The sequence below is a fragment of the Python bivittatus genome, unplaced genomic scaffold, assembly GCF_059951505.1.
Source record: "Python bivittatus isolate LINGU-HERP-01145 unplaced genomic scaffold, Pbiv_v1 ctg000220_np1212, whole genome shotgun sequence".
Lineage (NCBI taxonomy): Eukaryota > Metazoa > Chordata > Lepidosauria > Squamata > Pythonidae > Python > Python bivittatus.
The window spans coordinates 31,032,448-31,054,168 of record NW_028277048.1 but is presented as its reverse complement, the minus strand read 5'-3'; the positions used below and the strand labels follow the sequence as shown (position 1 = coordinate 31,054,168).

The following is a 21,721-nucleotide window of genomic DNA, read 5'->3' as shown; positions in this document are numbered from 1 at the left end:
TCTCAGTTGACCTTACTGAGTGTAACCTATCATTTTAAGGCCTGGTTCAGACCAGATCATTGGCAAAAATCAGTTTTCTGTCTCCAGCAGCCTGATGGCTAGAAGGGTAAAACCATCAGAAAAAAATAATGGATTGTCTGGTTAATTAACTGGGTTAGGACACCCATAAAATCACCAATCCATCTCTGCATTGGACCCAGTTGATATGGTGTATGAACCAAGCCAATGAGTGGACCCATATCTGGTTGGATCCTTTTACCTGAAGCTGGCATGGCCTAACAGATTGTCCCACTGACTGCAGCTAGTACAAAAACAGAGTTCCATGCCGAGATACAGTTTAGTATATTAAGCTATGCATGAAATCTGAGCCATTCTGTATGTTCTGAATCTAACTTAAAAAATATGCAAGATGCCTGTGCAGCTCCATCCCTAATATCCCATTTTGAGGCTAATATTTATTTGCCATCCTTTCCTCAGCTCTGCAAACTTGACTGCTGCCTACTAACAGAATCTTGGTTCCCACTTCAAGAGTATTTTATACTGTACATGGGAAACAGCTTCACTTAGAGATACTGACCTTAACACCTTCAAGTTAAACAGCCAGTAAGTGGGACACAGCCATAAAAACTGAATTGGTCCCCGGTTTGGCTAGTTGACATGCTAAAGAAACATTCAGAAACCGTTGTGCATTGCTGCTTTGGAAATGTGTTGCACTCTGCATCTGGCTATTTTGGTTCAGGTGGCACTAGCATGGGGAAAAAATACTTCGTGCCATGGGATTCAAAGAAGAGGCTCGCATTTAAGCACCGCCAGGAATACTTAGCGCTGCCAAGCGTCAAAGTCACCCTCAACTATTTCCACACCCCCACACCCCCGCAGTGCTGAGGCGCGTCAAGAGTTACAATGACTGGCAGCCCGATCCTCAAACCAGTTAAACAGGAGCCCTTGGACTTAAGCCGGCTTAGTCCTATTGAGCGAGAGCTAAACCCTGGAGAGGCCCAGGAAGCCGAGAGGGGGATGCGGTAGCCAAGGCTCCATCCTGCTCCGCCCTGGATTAAAAGCCTTGGAATCTGACTTTTATTAAGGGGTGGTGGGATTGTCTGCGGGGCTCGAGATCTCAGGGGTCTTCATGGAGGCAGGAATTATGGGGAGCGGTGAGTCTGAGGGGCAGCGGGGCGAAGGGAAGCCGATGCATCTGCAAGGGCGGGAACGGGGGGGGGGAATCAGGCGGAGTCGAGGAACAAAATCTGGGTGGGGAGGGGAGGGGCTGGAGAGGAGGGGGGGCTTTCTCCCGGACTTCGGTAGAGTTTTTTCGGGGGGTCGCCACCCGCCTCTTTGTGAAGTTAGGCGGCGGGGGCTCCGAGCCACGCGAGCGGTGGGCAGGGTGGCGCTTCTGCGGGCCTCCGACGGAGCCCCTTCGCCTCCTTTGTCCAGCGCTGCTAGTTCGTCACTGGCCCTCCGCCCCACCGGGCTACAGCCAAACAAGTCCGCTCCAAGCTTCATGGATGCATTAAATTAAAAAGAAGACAGAAGTGGCGGGGGGGGGGGGGAGCCAGCGTGGGCTTCACTTCTTCCTTATCGACAACAGCAACAAAATGCCAGATTTGTGCTTTGTGTCTTTATGGCGAAGAAAGGAAGGGGGATTTTCCCTGTGTCTCGTTAACCAAGCCTGAATAATGGCACTGGGGGGGGGGTGTCCCATCAAGCCATTTTTTTTCCACCCAAGAGTTCTCCAGCCTCCCGGGTAAAGAAGAATCTATCGGACCTTGTAATCGGGGGAGGGAGGAGGAGAGAGCGTGGAGATGGAGAATCACGGGGTCCGATAAAAGCCCCGTCCCCCCATCTATCCAACAGGCTCTTCCGGTTTCCCGACGCTGCCTGCGGGGCTTGAGGAGCGGTCGGAGGACCCACGGGGAGGGGCGGTGCATGATGGGGGGCAGCCCCCGAACTCCTCCTCCACAGAAGGCATTTACCTTCCGAGCTGATTAAGGAGTCTGCGCTTAGCCTGCACTTGGTGTCTGTCTTCAGATAATAATACCTCTGTTTCCTTTTTTTAGTCTATTATAGCTCACCCAAACGGCAAGGAAACAAGCAAGGAAACAACAAATGCCAGGGAAATATTTAGACAACATCCTTCATCACCATTCAATGGCTCCAAGTGATAAACTCTTTCAGAGTATTGGTCAAGAATATTTGACATTTATTTTCCCTCCTCTCCCCCCTAAGTGTGTGCAAGTTGTCATAAACTGGGAGGGGAAAATGTACATCTGTGAATTTGGTTGGCCCATCACTTGTTGTCATGTGTTGCTCCAGAGAAGAATAAATTACAAATCGCCTGACATGGAGCTTATTTCATGGTGATACTTAGCCCAATAAAGCCTCCTAAGAAGGGAGTACCCAGAGTCGAGGAGAGCAATTTTTCAAAGACAGCATGTGTAAACAGAGAGCAGGTGGCCTCCCGCTAAATCCTGATGCTGCTGCTTCTGTGGCGTTTTCACCCTGACTGGTACATGGCAGAAGCATTGACGCTTCAGGGCCCGTAAGCCCTAGCCAATGTGGCCATGGCTAGAAGGTATTGGAGCTGAAACCTCAACACCTTTGGAAGGCACCAGGTTGGATGGAGCCAGTGAGGAAAGGTTCCTCCATCTAGACCAGTGCTGTCAGCCATGTGCAGTGATTTTTCAAAGGGTTCAGAAAGAGAAGGGAAGGAGATTTCTCCTGGCCTCTTCCCTGATCCTTTTTACTGAAAATGACAGGCAGCAAAACTTTGTGGGCTGCAGCTGTTCTCTGCATAAGGATGGAGCTGGTCCCAAACTCTTAGATAACGAACCAGGGATTCTCAAACCAAAGCATTGTCAGAAATATGGGGCTCATAGTGGTTCAGTCTCTTCAATTATGGAAGCATGGGCCTGACTAGAACATTTGATGAAAATTTTCCTTGGGAATATCATGTGCTTTTCTGAAAACTGAAGGAAAGATGGTACATAGTAGAGAGGGAGAGCTGTAAATCAGATTGTACAGTACTCATACAGTGATGCATAAAATCAGTGAAATCCAGGTGTTCCTTATTCTCAGCACAAAAGTGAGATGTTCTTACAGAGTCTGTGTGTGCCTTCAAGTCAGTTTTTGATTCCTGGTGACTGCCTTGACTAGTCCTTGCAGTTTTCTTGGCAAAGTTTTTCAGAAGTGGTTTGCCCTTGCCTCCTTCCTAGGGCTGAGAGAGAGTGACTGGCCCAGGATCACCCAACTGGCTTTGTGCCTAAGGCAGGACTAGAACTCACATTCTTCCGGTTTCTAGCCTGATGCCTTAACCACTACACCAAACTGGCAGAGTACAGTTCTTAAACTAGTATTGCTGATTTTCATTGAAATATAATCCAGCCCTCTTTAACATGGTGTCCTCCAGATATTGGGATTACAACTCTCATCACTGCCAAGCCAGCTTTGTCAGTGGATATTCTGGAGTACATCCTGTATGTCTGGAGTACAGGTAGTCCTCAGTTAACAACCATAATTGGGATCTGGAACTGTGTCGCTAAGCAATATGGTTGTAAAGTAAAAAATCATGTGACTGCACTGACTTACAATGGCAGTTCCAGTTGCGGTCATGAAGTGAATCACTCACAGTTGTTAAGAGTGATAACACGTGACCATGGCTTATGACTTCCTGCCAGCTTCCCCATGGAAGCTGGCAGAGAAGACCACAAATGGTGATCACGTGACCATGGGACACTGCAATTCTTGTAATTGTGCACCAGTTGCCAAGTGCCCAAATTGTGATCACGTAACTATGGGGATGCTGCAACTGCTGCAACTTTGAGGACCATCCATAAGCCTCATTCAGCGCCATCATAACTTCGAGTGGTTGCTAAGCAAGGATTATCTGTATATCAGTTTGGGAAAGGCTGGCAGAAGCCATGGCACATATTTTTTGCACCAAAAAAAAATAAAGTTGGAAGAAAACAGCAATTATCACAGTCAAGTGTAACAACTTTATTTAGAGGAGTTAGCATCTTTTTTTCATAATCTACACAGCAGCATTACTGTTTTGTTGCTGCAACATAATTGTGGTTTTCACTCTTTTGCTACATGTCATGCATTTTAAACTTAGTTCTGGGGCAGTAAGTGTATATATGGGTGTATGTGCCATATCTGGCATTAATATCTGCCATGTTAAAATATATGATGTGTTGGCCAGTCTGTTCAGAGAAGCCCCTGAACTCTCTGGGTGATCAACTTTCTTTCTCAACTTCACCTGGCTCAAGGTTTTGGTGTTTTTTTTAAAGAAGAAATTCAAAACTTTGTGTACACATTCCCAAGCTCTCTGGGAAGATGAGACAAATGTATAAATGGTGTTTTATTTCTGTTTCTTTCCAGGAAGAAGCTCCAGATAACTGAACAAGAACTCTGAGCCAGTCACTGACAGGCCTTGGCCCCTTGCTTCAAGCCCACAGTTGCTGTGGAGTTATTTTTTAAACTGGCTCAAGGACACAGGAGGGCCAGGGCGTGAAAGTAGGGGAGGCCCTGAAAATGGCAAGACAATAATGGGGGGAGGAGGGATAACACTGGATTTGGATATATCTCCAGAGGGGTGAAATATCTGATTTGAATACATAAGTGTGGCTGACTAAGTGTGAGAGGTAATAGTTCAGGAAACATTTGACAAGACGGTGTGCCTGGTACAGAAAATGGAGAAAGTGCCAGCAGGGCCTGGGCCAGCAGAGGGATCAGAAGGAACAGGAAGAGACCATTTTGCCATTCAGCCTAGGATCAGATGGGAGCTACCCCACCGGGCAACACTGCAGCCGGAGGGCATGCCCACTCAGTGGTGGGATTTCCTGAAGATGACGCCCTCTCCGGCCACAGTCTGGGGCAGCCCAGGGCTTCCAGACCTGACCTCTTGGGATGACTTGATCACTTTTGAGAGAGTGTTTGGGGCCTGCCAGTGGCCTAGAGTTGACGGGGTGACCCGACTGAAGCCTGCGTTCAGTGCAGAAGACCAGCAAGCATTGGGTGGCAGGAACAACAGAGGCAAAAAAGACTCTGGGAAAGTCAAGGCCATCTTCCTGCAAGAAAACTCCCCCAGCACAGAGCTGCACCGCCAGCGCTTCAGGCAGTTCTGTTACCAGGAAGCCGAGGGGCCTCGTGAGGTCTGTGGCCGCCTGCGGGAACTCTGCCATTGCTGGCTGGAGCCAGAGAGTCGTACCAAAGAGCAGATTGTGGAGCTGCTGATTTTAGAGCAGTTCTTGACCATCTTGCCCCAGGAAATCCAAAGTCAGGTCAGGGAACGTAGCCCAGAGACCTGTGCCCAAGCAGTGGCCCTGGCCGAAGGCTTCATCTTGCGGCAGCAAGAAGGCGAGCAGCAGGAGGAGCAGGTGAGACCCATTCGTTCGAGGGCAGCCGCAGACCTGGCTCCCTTCTCTCTCTGCTCATGAAATCAGATGCTTCACTTGGGTTATGTCATCTTAGGATAGGAAGCTTACGCTGCTCCTCTTAGGGTGGAATTATGGCTCTTGTCAGTCCAAGACATAGGACCAATGTTGAGGGATGTTGAGAGGAACACAGCTGTCAACCTTTCACCTTTTTATTTAAAAAAGTGAAGTAACTGCTACTAGCTGCATAAACTAGCAGCGAGAAAACATGTTCATCTCTTCAGTCTCCTGCTTGGAATAAAGGGAAAGGAAGTGATCCTCCGTTAATGAAAAAGACCCCCTTCTTTCCTCTCTGGCTAGTTTTCATCTTCTGAACTCTCGGCTTTCCAAAACAGGCTGGGGAAGCCGGAACACTGAGAAACAGCAAAATGGGAACTATAATTAATTTGTACAGTGTTAACTTCTGATGGCTCAGAATCAGCAATAAAGAAAGGATTTTGCTCTGCTTTCCCTGATCACCTCAAAAAGTCCTCCTTATTGCTAATGTGACCTATCTGGGGGTATCGTCTGATGGGCAGGCAGTCCAATGCTCCTATAAACTCATCACTATTGGGAATCAACATGCTCACAGGGCTAAAGAGGGTGAGCCATGTTGACCATCCAACTTTGTTGGAGTTCAGCTCGACATCATCCCCCACTCTTGGCAATTATGCTATCACGCTTGGAGGAAACTGAAATTTAACAAATCTGGAGAGCTGCTAATTGCCCACCCAAAATTAATGAGAAAGTCCCCCAATGTTACTTCTAAATGCTTTCTTCCAATTATAAGTTGCAGTTGTAACATTACACACACATATCATTCTAAAAAAATATAAATGCTTGCAGAAGTGGAAGTTCCATTCTTCAAGATGGAGAGAGAACATTTGTACCAAATAAATGGAGTATATCAATAGTATTAGATGCAAATTCAGGTCATAATGAAAGTTACTTTACTGGCAGTCCGGAGATGCTTAAGTGATGAAAGGGAGTGAGATATAATGTTTCACCTATTTCCACTAATGTTGTTGCTGCCCCTGAAGTTTATAAAAACAAGTTTTTATTGTTTTTTCACCCAGCTTCATTTATAGATGCAAAAGTCTTTATCATCGGCTACTTATAACTCTTCCATGTTTTGCTGTTTCTATTTCCATCTTCTTCAGGAAATCTAGCAAGGAAGGGAAAAAAGCAATAGCTGTACACAATACTTTGGTGGTATTAAGAGCTATTTATCTTGGGATCCTTGAATATACTCAATGTATACTGCCTACAGTTCAGTACACCTTCACCCATCATGTCTCCATGAACTTGACCTTCACTGTTATTTCAGGAGCCTCGATCATCTCAAGACGTGGCTGTGGACTTTTCAGAAGCACAGAGAGCGTCATTGGAGGTCAGCCAGCAGCAATCTGACAGCAAGATAAGGAGGGTGGATGTTGTTAACCTCTCAGTGGGTAAGGACATGTTTAGCCTCAGTTTGCACCTTTGCCACTTCTAGAACAGCTGTGGATTGGAGTCTTCATGAAGTATATGGCATTTTGGGGATATGTTGTAGGGTGGGTGGGTGGGGTGGGAATTGTTCATTTTTAGCTTCACAGTATAGTTCCAGAAAGTGATGCTGACAGACTCCTCCTCTTTCCCATGGGAATTATTCCAAGGAATTTCCGCAGAATTCTATCTTGTCTCTGAAGCCATTCAGTATTTCCATGAATCTGCAGGATGTGGAAGTTCAACTCCAAAAATGAGACTATCTTGAAAACTGGTGAACCTGCCCATTCAGTTTTAGTTTGTCAGATGATCACAAGGCTCACAAGACTGCTCCTTATTGAGCTCCATAGCCTTCCAAGAAAAAAACATGTTTGCTGTCACCAGCCTTTTCAGACCAGAACTGAATGTTACCTTTATCTAGCTTCTCTCTTAATGTTTAAATTTGTGTTCTGATTTCTTCCCTTAACTATAGTGTATGTTTATAGTGTTTGTTACAGAGGCTCATAAATTTCTTTGAGGTATAACGCCTCAAAGTTACCTCTAATTCTAATACAAGTGTTCACGAAGGATGTTTAAAATAGTTGTGAATTCCCATGATTTTCAAAATGGACATTGGGTTCTTCAGTTTACAGGTATTTGACATTTCTTATATTAGGTTCTAGTTGCAGGACCATGAGATACTCCATAAATTACCACACATTGCTGCTGTGTATGGACACTTAAATTTATGGTAATGTCTAGACTGAACAATTTTCCCCAACCTGCAACTTTTCAGTTGTGTTTGATTACAGTACCCCAGAATTCTCAGCCAGTGAAAACCATGCTGAATACTCAGCCAGTAGCCATGCTCATTTGGAATTATGGGAACTGTAGCCAGTCTCATTGGAAGGGGCACGATGTCTAATCAAAGCTCAAAAACAATTTATGGAAATTGCTACCACAATGTAACAATATGTGGTGATCGCTAATTCTTTAGTTAACTTTACAAGTACCATCATTCTTAAATACCAGATGCAATAGACAAACAAGATGGGAAGGCTGATTCCTTTAAGCCCCTGAAGAGATCTTTCCAGAGCAATCTGGTTGGACACTACAGAAGGCAAAATTCTGGTCTAACTTTGGTTTGATTTAGCACAAGAATGCTTAGAAAAGCATATATGAGATGCCTACCTCCTCCTTAGCAATGATCTATGGAACAGCATTGTGACTGCCTTCCTCCCCTTGCAGGTGTCAATCTAGTTAGCAGAACTGAGGAACTGGAACAGCATCCAGAGTCCAAGGAAGAGGAGACTGTGGCAGCCCGCCCAGCCTCTGGGGGAACCCAAAGGAAAGAGAAAAGCCATGTCTGTATCGAATGTGGCAAAAGCTTCACTCGTCCCTCAGATCTGGCAAAACATCTTAATGTTCACACAGGCGAAAGACCCTACCTTTGCATTGAGTGTGGGAAAAGCTTTAGCCAGCTTTCCCATCTTACAAGACATCAGAAAATTCACTCAGGGGAGAAGCCTCACATCTGTTCTGAGTGTGGAGATACCTTCAGCCAACGGGCATATCTTGTCAGCCATCAAAGGAGTCATTCAGGAGAGCAGCCATTCCACTGTTCTTATTGTCAGAAATGCTTTAGCCACCAGTCTGCTCTTAAGATCCATGAGCGGAACCACATGGGCCAGAAGCCTTATGCCTGTACCGACTGCGGGAAACGGTTTGTTTCCTCATCTTCTCTCACTACACACAGGAGGATCCATACAGGAGAAAAACCTCACGCCTGTGGGGTGTGCGGGAAAAGGTTCATCCAGCACTCCAACTTGGTCTCTCACCAGCGAACACACTCAGGGGAGAAGCCATTCTCCTGTAAGGTGTGCAGCCGGAAGTTTGCCTACCCTTCTGATCTCACACGACACCAAAAAATCCATACTGGAGAGAAACCTTACTCCTGTGATGAGTGTGAGAGAAGATTCACTAGGCTATCTGACCTCATTACACACCAACGAATCCATACGGGAGAAAAACCCTACCGCTGCCTTGAGTGTGGGAGAAGATTCAGACAGAGGGGAGTGCTGGTGAAACATCAGAGGTGCCATTCAAAAGAAAATCCAAAAGGAAGTGAGGCCATCCTGTCCACTGAATCTCAAGCTAAAAGTCCATTCAAAGCTCATGAGATGAAGCTGGAGAAAGAACTGGAAGATCAGGCAGAACCCAGCTTGATTCTCTCTCCCAGTCCCTGATGCTTATCACTCTTACACAGCTGCTTACAGAGGGATCAATCATTTTGTAGACTAGAGAGTGAGCTTTTCACAAAGCTCCTTTTTCTATTCCTCTACTACTGACCAAAAAGTGGACATGAAGGTAGCTGCTCATCATGCCGTCTCCTTGTGTTTTTATATACAACACTCCAAAAAGAGGAGGGGCATTTATAGATAGAGGTGTTAAGTTAGGATAGAAAAGGCACCAAGAGTAAACTTGTCTTTTCCTCCATTATATGGCTGGTTTTCCTTTATCTGCATACAGTAACCTTTGGAAGCAGCTGAAATAACACAGATGACTCTGTGTGCACCAGTTGGAATAATCCTTTTCCAAGTAATTAACTTCCCTTTGCTGGCCAGGTAAAAGAGGAATAGCTTTCTTTTCTTAAAGAATAGCTTCCAGACAACTAAAAAGAGACAGAAACTGAACACACCTGTCTCTGTAATATATTCAAAGTCTGGCCAGGACAAATTCCATATGATGATTTAATGAAGTTTTTCTCTGCCTAGGAAATGTCAGGCAGAAACTGGAAAAAGCAGCCAGATCATCATAAGGTCAGCAGAGCTCAGGCAATGTACAGGAATACTGCTGTGATAATGGTATGAGCTGGTAACCTTTCTAGATTGATAATAATGATAGCTCTATCACCTTCCACTTCTCTGTGTTAAAGCCCAAGCAGCTGTCAATCCATCTGGGATGCTGAATGTCATCTTTTCATTTCTGTCCTAGCTCACCTCCAGGATAATTTGAAGAAGGATAAGGATGTGATAAGGATGAACTTTTTATCATGTTGGGCCTTTGGTACCATCTAGTCTGACTGGCCACACATCTCTAAGATGTCAGGAAGGTCAACTTTCCCAGCCTGTGACTAGAAATTCTTGAAAGGAGCTGGCAGAATTTGGGGTTGGGGCTTTGTATACATGTCGGTTGTGGACTACACCGCTAACTGTAGTATGACGTCTGAGTTACAGTAGCTAAAGTAGTTCTGAGATTCATTTTTATAAATTCTGGCAAGCAGACAACCCCCAAAGGTATGGAACATGGTTCTCTGCCCCAGCCCCCACTTGCTAGTAGACTGACCAATGTGAGGTATGTTACCTCACATACCTCCCAATTACAGTGTTGATGAAGGAAAAGACATGGATGAAGCTCTGGATTGCAAATGGCGATAGTGAGCAAAAAGAGCAATATCTAAATTTTGTTTGTGCAGTGTGGGGACTTGAAGCAAATGAAGTCACTTTTTACTGGCTGCTGTTACTTTTATTTTGTTGAGACTTGGCCTCAGGTATGGACAGTAATTTATGAGAAAGCTTGACTTGCTCAATTTCATCTATTAAAGGCCCTGGAACTGTAGGAGACAAAAGTAGGTAGCAATTCAGTTTACCTCAGTGGCTGATCTCCCACTGCTATTTTCTGGCCAGCATTGCCATTTGAATGGAAATAAGCTGAATATGAAATTGGTAAGCTTAGGTTGGTGGGAAATAGTAGCTCCTGAGCATGCTCTATTGACTATGATAAAGTGATACCTGTTCCAAAGGTGTCTTAGAATGAATTCAAATTTTTAATCTGGAATTGGCAAAAAGTACATATAACAACTTTAGGCAGGACTGTGCATATGATTCTGAAGAAGTAAAGAACTTAGCATGTTGAAGAGGTTATATTTAATATTAACATTAAATTAAAGAGGTTATTAATGTTCATAATTGTGAAGATAAAATTTATAAATATGCTGGTGGAATTCCAGAAGCAAGACATGCTTATCCAGAGCCAGATGCTCAATTATTAAGTATTTGGGCACTTTTGTAACTTTTTCTCTCTTCCCTTAATAAAGTAACATGAGGGCAAGATACCTCACTCAGCAGACTTCTAATACACAATTCACATATTTCTTTTAGAAGATGCCTGATATAGAGGTAAAAAATACTGGCAGTCGCACATGATTTAATAAACAGAACTATGATCCTATATATCATTAGTCCTCTTTTTGTTAAATGTTGAGTTTGGAATGGTAAGCAATGAGGCAGTTGTAAACATTTCTTCCCTCATTTGCTTCTGTCACCTCTTGTCAACCTAGGAGTTAATTTTAGATTCCTAGGGTAAATATGTATTTTTAAGAAATCAGCAAAAAAACGACAGCTTCTCAGCCGCATTTACAGCAACTGGAAAGCCATCAGAGATGCCTGTTCTCGGCCTCCATCGTCTGTGCTCATGTACTCTAATATATGGACTAGTTTCTCTCACACAAGTAGCTGGCTTGCTGAATGTTATGTGGTTTGTTCATAAAACTTACGGTGTTTATGGATCTGTTCCCCTAACAAGGTCAGGGTGGGAGTAAGCATGTTTGGCAAACTTTCTATCCTAAAAATTCGGAAGCTACAGCTGACGCAGAATGCAGCGGCGCGGGCAGTTCTGAATGCCCCTGGGGGGCCCATATAACACCTCTGTTATGCAAGCTGCATTGGTTGCTGGTTTGCTTCTGGGTCTAATTCAAGGTGTTGGTTAATACCTTTAGAGCCCTTCATGGCATAGGACCAGGTTATCTGAGGAGCTGTCTCACCTCCGTTATATCAGCCCGGCCCACTCCGTTACATCAGCCCGCCCCACTCGGCATGTTGTGGACCCCACCAGTCAAGGAATTTCGACTGGTGGGGTCTAGGAAGCGGGTCTTTTCTGTCGTGGCCCTCACTCTGTGGAACAACTTACCACCTGAAGCGTGGTGTGCCCCCACTCTCATAGCCTTCTGGAAGAGTGTGAAATCTTGGCTATGCCAGATGGCCTGAGTGCTGGATGGGGGCTTGCACGTTTGAAATTGGCTCGTGGGGTAATTGATTCTACCCTCCCCATCATCTTGAATGTTTTTAGCCTTTTTATGTATATGGTCTTTTTATATAGTTCATCTTTTTAACTAAATGAATGTGGACATTTATATTTTTAACTGTTTTGGGGTTTTATTTTAATTGTGAACTGCCCAGAGTCACCCTCTAGGGGAGATGGGCAGCATATAAATTCAATCAATCAATCAATCAATCAATCAATCACTAACCTTAATTCAGAGGGGAAAGGGGTAATTAATTTTAGCCCCAAATAGATCAAGTTCATGCAAACTGCTTATCAGTATTTCTTGATTTTTCCTACTCCCAGGACTGAGACACCATCCAAGAGAGGCCCAATTTCTGTTTTATCCTGTGGGGAGGCAGGAAGCTGGGATTGGTGGAAGTGACAAATGGCAACCTAGTCTCCTTTGCGGTGGCTAGAAGAAATTAAAAAACGGTGGCCATATGACTGACTCAGCCTCCTGTGTGAGGTGCTGTTGGTAAACAAAGGCAAATCAGTGACTGGAGGGAAGGATTATATTCTTCATATTATCTGAACAGGATTCATGACAGTGTGCTATCAAAGCTGGGGTATAATCATGGTAGAAAGCTGACATGCAGAAGATAACTTGGCACTTAGCTTTTGGTTTAAAAGGGTGTAAAATCTTTGTATAGGGAGACATATGAACAGTACATACAGTGCTGAAGCACCCACATTCTGAGTCAATGCTTAGCCAAGAGGAGAAGTTGTATAATTCCCAAGGGTCAACATATCAAGGAGGAGGAGGGGACTCAGAAATATTTTAAGATGGAGACAAGATAAGTCACTGACATTTTAATTAGGTTTTTAAAACTTTCCATTAAGGATAAATTATAACTGCATAAAAATTACATAAGCTTATAAGGGTCCTTCTGGGCAAAAAAATGGGTGTTTTGTTTCCATCATAATAGGTCCCACTTGTTTCACTGAATGACAGATGGGCCTTAAGAAACAAATGGTTGAGACCCAGTGGTGTAATCTACTATATGTTTGCATATTTTATTCAGCCCTAATGTGTACCCAGCTCGGAATGTTAGATTATCAGACTTTTTGCAATACCACAAAAATGGGAAATTTTTTGATTTTTGATTGATGAGCAGGACATCAATCAACAATAAGTAGGATGGACAGTAACAAAATGTGGACAATTCTGCAAAGTATGAATTATTTGGATGAGATGAGCACAAAAAAAGGATACAGGTTTGTGGCTTCTATTTTTTGTAGCTGAAGAGAAATTACGTAAGAGAGCTAAGCCCCAAGGTTTTGGAAGTCTCAGAATAAATGAATCCTTTGGAAAAAAAATCTGTAATTAGCATTGGACCTATCACTTCCTTTCCTGGAAAGGAAAAAACATAGTTTGGAAGCTGTTGATTTAATGAGAGCCTGGATAAACATGCACAACTATGGAAATTGGTTAAGCAAATGCTGTCAGGTTTCACTTAGCCCACATAAAGTTGAAAACAGGACTAATATACAGTGCACAAAAATAAAAAGGATTTAAGAAAGCAGAAATATTATGTGCCTTTTGATCAGTTAAGGAGTATAGTATTACATTGGAGAGACAAGTATTGCTATTGGAAGAAATGACCGCCATTTTGTTGGGGATATAAATCCCCTTGGTAGTATTGGAGTCTTTGTTCTTTTTGCTCATGAAGAGGGAATGGTAGTTCTTAAATTTAAAAAGGGAAGACATTATTTTCTAGGTTCTTGAAGGTTTTTAAAATTTTAGCTTGTCCAACTTGTTTCAGACCTTAACTTCTTTGTTAAGAGCTCAATCTCATTTCCTGCCTCATGCTGATGAGGGGGTGAACAGTCATGGTGGTGACCACCTATTTACGAAGAACCTTTGTAGGAAGGTTTTTGCAAATTTTAAAAGGGTATTCAATCCCAAATATATATGTAAAATATGTGAGGGTTTTTTTTAATCAAATACCCTTGTTAACTTCAACTTTAATCAAAGTTGAATAAAACTTTGTTTTATTGAATGTTGTCCTTAGTTATAGGGAAACTAATGCATTTTTGAGATAAAATAAATTCTATAAATCAGGATCTAGAAACAGCCAAAGCTGAAGGGCACTTTTCTTTTGCCAGAGAAAATAGCCTTTTTATTCAGATTTTCCCTCTTGGAATCTGCCACTGAGATTGGGATATTTGTGTGAAGCAGTCCGTTAACAGCTACTAAAATTAACGTATTCATCCAGACCTCCCATATGCATTAGGTTCCACTATAAGTAGCAGCTGGAGTAGGAAGAAGGTACTCTTGTATCAGATTCCTATGATAGAGATAAAAAGGAACTTGCTCCTTCATTTATTCTTTTATTACAAGTGAAAGTCAATTCATTGACGGAAAGTGCTAATTATTAAGATGTGGGGCTCCTAAAATGGACTGTACTCTAGATCCACATCCATTGTGACTCCCAGTACATAATATTCTTTTCTGCCTATACTCGATCATCACACACACCAATTATGCCTGAACTGCTAAAATATTAGGTACTCAGCAACAAATAAATTATCAAAGCCTTCCATTTTTCAAAAGTAGAAACATGGACACTCCTTCTAAAGTACCTAAATATAAAGACCTGTAGTTCAGCTGCCAGCGTGTGTTCTAATCTTAGTTTAAAGAGGGATTCTGCAAAAGTCTGTTGTAGGCTCATACATTTCAATTCTATACCACAGTATATGGTTCATTTTTATTCCCTAGGTGGGGGAACCTATGGCTTCCATGCAGTTCTCCAGTGCCTCCAGAAATCATGCAACATAAGTCTGATGGTAAAACCGTCTATTTTCAGGTATATAGATTAAAAAAAAAAAAAAAGGCATGAAAACAAGCATGGGAAAGTCTCTGGGAGGCTAACCATTCCCATTTCCACCCATAAATCTCTCCAACAACCCCCCAAACGGTGATGTAATTCCAAATCATTTTTAAAAGTCAAAATGGAAGCAGTTTACCTCCTACTCCCTATCTCCCTATGCCACAAGCTAAAGAAGAAAATAGCTTAACGTTGGTTCCTTGCCTTCTGGAGATATTACCAGAAAGCATTCTGTAGACTAACAGCTGGTCAGGAGAGCGCGTTGTGGTTCCCGCCCAAAGAGATTGTCCACCCTTGATTTACATTTTACCTTTGTTTCCCTGGAATCATGGAATAACAGTTCGCGCTTGGATATGTAAATGTTTAGCACAAGGCTTATCTCTCTGAAGCAAAAAGGCTGCCTTCTCTAAAGGGCTACGCTGTTGATTTCTTTACAAGCAAGAGAACCACATGCAAATTCCCTTCCAATTTGCTCATCTGCTCATTCTGCTGGCATGAGTGAGGGAGCCTGTGCAAGGCATCAACATGGCGCTGAATCAGGATGCTGATCTAAGATTGAAGAGTCAGCACAAGTATCAGCAATATTAGCTAAGGACAGCCAGGAACCCGACTGTTAAATTACTCATGTTTATTTATAACAGACCTTCAGCCAGTACAGTACAAAACTTAACAGTAGTATAATCTCCATTACACAAATAGGTACTTACAATATATTACAAATACAAAAAAGCTTTTGCAGTAAGAGGTTTTTCTTTTATTTAAAAGCAAGTTTAGCCCCACCAAAAAAAAAAAGGGGGGGGAGAAGAGCGCCACACCAGCAAACCCATTAACAATATACAAATGAAAGCTTGTTAGAAACAAGTGAAGAATATTGTAGCAGGTTGGGGATATTGCACATCTTTTTTGTTCTTCATACATCTGGTTAAAAAATATATATATTTACACAAGTTAAAGAGACCTGGAGTTTTACAAAATTCCTACATTTGTTTTTTTAGGCTCTTCATACAGGTGAAAGCAAAAATAAAAAGGAACACTGATTTCTTAGAAATTTCAGAGCTTTGTTTCTCTAAAAACAAACCTGTTTTCATTTTCACAAAAGGGGACAAGCAGGAGGTAATACGTGAAGTCCGAAGCAGGATTCTTGTTCCCTGAAGCAGGGCGGAGACAGATTAGTACCATTCCACAGTGCAGTAAATACAGTTCACAAATGATGTTCTGGACATCTTAATTTAGCTCTAGAACTGTCTAATATTTCCCATTAAAACAAAAATAAATGGCTCCTGCATAGAGTGGTCCTATTCCCACTAGAAACAGGAAGCAGAGCAATTCTGAATGTGGGCTTTGTATGGAGGCACAAAGGATAGCTTTTAAAAAACCCAGTAAAAATGACACTTTAGGTGCTTTATCAGTGTGGCAATGAAGTGAGGCCAAGCACCCAAGGGCCATCTTTGGCTTTCAGTAAGTCAGTATCCAACTATCTAAGCTTTATTTTCTTTCTTCCTTGTCAAAGTTTCATGCTTATTTCAGGAACAGTACATAAATAAGGAAAACGTCACAAGCGTATTTTCTTCCCAACGTCATCTTCTAAGAAGCCAATAAATGCTTCCTCCTCTTGACAAATATATTCAGATGGAAAGCATATCTGGTCATCTGTTCAATATGTTTTACATTGCTTTGACAGAAATTTTAGTCTGCATGGGGGAAAAAAAGGTATCTTTCCATAATTTTTTCTATTGGAACTAGAAGTAATTCACATCTCACATGGAAAATATCAGGGCACTGATAATAAAACTCAGACATCAAAGAGATATCTCAGCAAAACTCATACTCCTGGTATCTTTAACACAAGCTCAAATTTCCATCTGTTGAAAAAGTATTTATCTTGCTTCGGCGGATTTAGTACAGTATATGGAAAGAAAACAGGTATAAATCTTGCTGTTTTATTTCCAGTTTTGCTTAAAAGATTGATTACATAAACTTAGTTGGCATCCTTTCTCTGCAGAATTGGATATTTTTGGAATTTGGTTATAGGACTTTGTAACGACTAAATGTATGCTCTCCAGTTAAAGTAAATGGATTTCACCCCAGTACTCTGGAGAACATACAGCATACCAGAAGTCCAGAAGGTCTCAGGTACCTAGAAGGAAGTGCTGTTTGTCTGATCCCACAAGGGATAAATGCTACCTATAAAACTGAGGAGTGACTATACATGCTCTATTTAGATCTAGATTCACATGGGAAAAGAAACATGCACACAACTGAATTTAGGGACTGCTCCTCTCATTTCTATTATTATTACGTAGGCCTATCTGCACCTTCCCTTTTCTCAGAGGTCTAATTCCATTGTGACACTGAATGCCTAGATGATAACCATCTGGACTTTCTTCAGATGCACTTACGTGAACAAGCTATACTGTACTGCCAGAACTAATAATTTTTTAGGGAAAAAACTTAGCAGAGGAATCTAAAATTCTTGTCTTAGACAGTTATTTGAGTAGCCCATTTCTTGCCCAAGGACAAATATTTGGGTAACTCATTCTGAAAGAGGTGCATGTGTGTGTGTGGTATGTGTGTGTATTATGTATGTATGACACACACACATCTCCATGCTCACCAAATGGGCAACAAATACAACGGTTTTATTTTGTTGGGAATGTTGGAAATCAGCTTGGAGGTTTTACTATATGCAATAAATATGTATTTGATGTCCAACATTTTGCTTTTACAGATCTTCTCATAAGGTTTCCCAGGAACCCACCTGTATGTTTTAACAGTAGCTTAGAAGAAACCTAAAGATATATTCTCTCAGATTTCTGGAGCACAACCTGAACACTTTGAATAACACCTTAAATTCATTCATTCAATGCAATTATAATCTTATCAAATTGTGGTGTTAATTTAAAAAAAAATCTTCATAGTTTTAAAGGAGGCAGTGAAGGAATCTCAACCTTTAGAGCAGGATGACATTAAACATTCAAAATTACAATGTATAAAAGCTGGTTCTTGTGACCTTTTCCACTCAAAGGAGAGTTCCTATAATTCCCTCTAGGATTTCATTCACACAAGACATTCTAATGAGCACTGAAATCGTGGAGATTATTATAGGGAAAACTATGTCACGTGAAAGAACTCTTTAGATTAACAATCACAAAAAGTGTTGAATACTTTAAATGTACATCAATAGAAGACATGAGTACATCAATAGGAGAAAAAAATCCTTTACCTTAGGGCCAGGAGAACTACAGGGAGCCAGAAGTATCATTCTAATAGATAAAGACATAAGAACTGGACTTTCAAACTCCCTTAACAATTTGGCAAAGTCTCTCAGCATGTTTCATTTATATTGCACAATATAATCAGAATGACAAAGACTGTATTAGTCCACTTCTCCTGCTGAAAATATACGTTGCTGGGACCAGCTCAAAATGCCTCCCAAGCCTCTAAGATGCCATTCGTATACTGAATGTAAAAAAGAGAAAGCAGAAGGGAGAAAGTGATATTGTACCAGAAAAGGTCAACATTTTTAAAGTATGGCAGAAGCGGAGTCAGACTATTTAAAGAAAACTTCCACTCCCATCTCCTTGGCCAATTCCCCAAAACATCTCATCCAATCAGGCCTTTCCAGTTAATCAAATTGGTCTGGCCTGTTTATTTTTTTAAAAAAGCTCAGTTCTGTATTTCACATCACAAAAATCAATAAAGAGGGAAAACAAACAAAACACTGCAACTTGAGGTTTGCTTTTTAAGTAGAAAAAGAACAGCCTTTGGTTTATCCTGCAAGGAAGCAGTTCCCTGGGCTGCTGTTGAGCAACGTATCTTTATGCATTAAGGGCATTTATCTCAAACCAAAAGCGCTCCCCCTCTTGCCACATCCATGGCCCAGCTATGACTAGAGAGGCTATTTTAATCTTACACCCCTTTCTGTCAGATGAGATGTTTCTAACAGACAAAGATAGAGCAAGCCCTGGAAAAAGGCAAGCTTCAAGTTTTATTGGCTCAGCACATAACCCTCCTAATTTGGTGATTACCCTCTTGAAAAGCAATTATCAACAGGATTTCCACTCAGACTGGGGAGGGGGGGAATGACTGCATAATACAGACAAGTGGTGATTTTATCCCTTGCCTACAGCCTATTATCAGCAGCAATCTGCAACCCAATTACAGAATGGAGTTTTTTGCCCTTGATGATGATCAAAGCTTTTAAGACACTAAGTACACATAATAAGGTGTCCTTGCAGGGCCCTTACTGCAGAAATCTAATGTTCCCCTCTGATACCATGGGCCATGTACCTGTGAAAAAACAGGGGGTTCATTACCATGCAGATCTTGCTGGCTTTTCCTTTACTTTTTCAGCAAAATCAGCTTAGAAGTTGTTGTTGTCTCTGATCTGGAGAAAAGATTTCTCTTTAAGGAGACTTGAAACTGTTGCTGCAAACTGTTACGTCCCCTTAGTTTGGGATGAGCAGTGTATGGTCTTCCATAGATACAGAGAACTTTCACCACAAGGCTGCCACTCTCAGATCATGGGTCCACAAAAGGCATGCTTTCTGGACACAGATCCGTAAGGCTTATTTAGAACTGATCGACACAAACAAGGACAGCTAAACTGACTGAGAAACTAAGTCCAATTCCAAGCTGCTCAGCAATAATTGATTGCTGGGAATCTGAGGGAGGAGGTGTAAGTTAGGCACTGGAACAGAGACACTGGCAGGACTTGACTCCTCATTCCTTTGGCTCTAGTAGTTGTAGAGAGATTCCTAAGCTGACTCCAGCAATTGTTGCTAGCATCTTTCTTACCTCCCATTGAAAACTCTTCCTTTGTGTCTTACAGATCAATTAATGGTCAGCAAAGCCAGGCCCATTAATGCTCTAAGGAACCTACATACTTTTGGAGAGAAAAGTTAATGACACGCACTCACTTGGGAGGCTTACATCTTCCAAAACTTGGAGTGGCAACCTTTGAGCTTCCAAATGTTGCTGTACTCCACCTCCCATTAATCCAACCAGCTCAGATAGTACTGAGAAATGATGGGAGTTGTAAAGGCTACATTTTGCCTACCCTGATTCTAAAGCCTCCAGCAACAATTATTCTTTAAGCGCTAACCATAGGAAGCTCAAAGAAAATTAGCTCAGACAACCCATCTGGAGAGAAGACAGGACATCCCAGACTCTTTAGAAGCAGAATATATCTTAACCAGACGATGCTAAGGTTCCTTCATTGCATCCTGGAAACAGCGTTTGCTTTCCCAATGCTAATCCTCAGTTCAATTTGGAAAGGCAGCATTCTTCATATACAAAGTGCTCATCATCTTCGTTGAAACACTGTAGCTCCTTCATCATCACCAGATGCAAAATTCACTATCCCTTCTGGGCCCCAATAGAGGAAATAACACAAATCAGTTCAAAGCTGTGTTAAGTAGATGCAGAGAGGTATTAAATTCTTGGGACCACAGCGTTCCTAGCGGGATACTTTATATGCTCCATTTCATAGCCACCCATAAAAAGAAGATATATACGGTTCATCTGAACGGCAATATACCTCAAGCCGTGGCTTTCCTAGCCCCTTGAATGGGGGAAGCTCTATAATGTGTTTAGCACCTGATCTGAGGTTCTTAATACCTAACATGGTGGCTTAACAGAGATATGGGGACTGAAACCAAAAAAAAGTCCAAACAGAAGAAGAAGAGACCTAGACCTTAAAGAGACAAGCTTGCTGCTGGTGTGTATGCCAGCCCCTACTTGCTCCTCAGTAAAGGACATTCCTGGTGAAATGACTAAAAAAGCTATTCAGAAAAAGGAAGGAAGGAAGGGAAAAGTTAATAAATAACTACAAGTGTGAAAGAAAAGCACAAATTTTAAAATTAATTATCAACTTTTAAATAACACAGCATAGAGAAAGGCAAAATGTTATGAGCTCCTCCCCGTCTCAAGTTCATTGTATTTTTTTTAACTTAGGGTTCTTTTTTTTTTTAATATTTCTCTTTTTTAGCCAAAGTCAGTGCAAAGGAGTACAAAAGAAATGAACAGTTCCATGCCCAACTAGGATAGAGCACTAGAGATGGGGAGAGATGAGTAAGGGGACAGAGTAAGATTAGCCTACTTTATGTTCCCCTCGCACTATGTGGGAAGAGAACTCGTACCGGTCTTGGCTGTGATAGCCACAGATGTTGCATTCAAAAGGGTCTCTGAAGCCGTGGCAGCCCATATGGATGGTGAACATGACATGGTCCAGGAATAAGATCCGGCAGTGCTCGCATTTGAAGGCTTTTACCTGTTCCCCTTCATCATTCACCACACGTAGGGCTTCTTTGGCTGAACTGGGAGTTGACCGAGTAGTGGTGGGAATGATGCCCTCCTGCAATTTTGGGTCCTCTTTGGCGTAGGCTGGACTCTGCCGGCTGCTGGTGCAATTCCCAATGCTGGACAGCAGCGGCTGCTGTGAGCCCCTCTCCTCATGGATGCTCTCAGTGTCTGTGGAATCCTGGCAACCATTGCTAGGTGATACCATGCTTGGCTCCCGTGATGCCCGATACACAATCTGTGTCCCATCAGGAAGATCCTCATGGCCTTCAGCAGCTTCCCGACTACCTGCAATTTCCAACCTGCCTGGAAGGGGCTGGATTTGAGTGTAGACAGAGCTGATGACAGGTGTGATCTCAGAGATGCAGTTTGTAGGTGGGAGTCTGAGGGGGCGCAAATGTTCTGCTCCCATGAATGACAATGAACTGCCAAAGCTCGCATCCATGGGATGGTGGGCAGCCACCATCTCCACGTCCTTCTCAAAGCTGGAGTTGACATCAAATGCCATGTCGGAGAGGCCAAACCGCATCTGCTTCTCTCCTAATGCATGGGGTAAAAGGGATCAGATTACAAATCCACTCTACTATCAGATAATAAGCTTATTATGAGAATAAG

General features: G+C 42.4%; 2 protein-coding genes across 5 annotated transcripts in view; one reads left to right on the top strand and one right to left on the bottom strand.

Moving 5' to 3' along the window:
- The first annotated feature begins 987 nt into the window (after positions 1-987).
- Positions 988-13,288, top strand: LOC103055399 (uncharacterized). Its single transcript, XM_007439026.3, has 4 exons — positions 988-1,154; positions 4,378-5,375; positions 6,739-6,862; positions 8,124-13,288. Exons 2-4 carry the CDS (start codon positions 4,689-4,691, stop codon positions 9,119-9,121), a joined length of 1,809 nt encoding a protein of 602 aa, XP_007439088.1. The 5' UTR covers positions 988-1,154; positions 4,378-4,688; the 3' UTR covers positions 9,122-13,288.
- Positions 13,289-15,466: 2,178 nt separating this feature from the next.
- IKZF4 (IKAROS family zinc finger 4) overlaps positions 15,467-21,721 on the bottom strand; it is a 67,628-nt gene continuing 61,373 nt past the window's right edge. For all 4 annotated transcript variants that reach the window (XM_088138255.1, XM_025173683.2, XM_088138254.1 and 1 more), the window contains one exon: positions 15,467-21,646. In XM_088138255.1, the coding sequence (XP_087994381.1) occupies positions 20,898-21,646 (749 nt within the window). In that variant the 3' untranslated portion in view covers positions 15,467-20,897. The remainder of the gene's footprint in view (positions 21,647-21,721) is intronic.

Bases quoted from the DNA above. Each gene is read 5' to 3' on its own strand.
- LOC103055399 (XM_007439026.3), top strand. From the start codon at position 4,689: ATGGAGAAAGTGCCAGCAGGGCCTGGGCCAGCAGAGGGATCAGAAGGA. The intron at 5,376-6,738 runs GTGAGACCCATT...CTGTTATTTCAG, and splicing joins GCGAGCAGCAGGAGGAGCAG to GAGCCTCGATCATCTCAAGA. The intron at 6,863-8,123 runs GTAAGGACATGT...CTCCCCTTGCAG, and splicing joins TGTTGTTAACCTCTCAGTGG to GTGTCAATCTAGTTAGCAGA.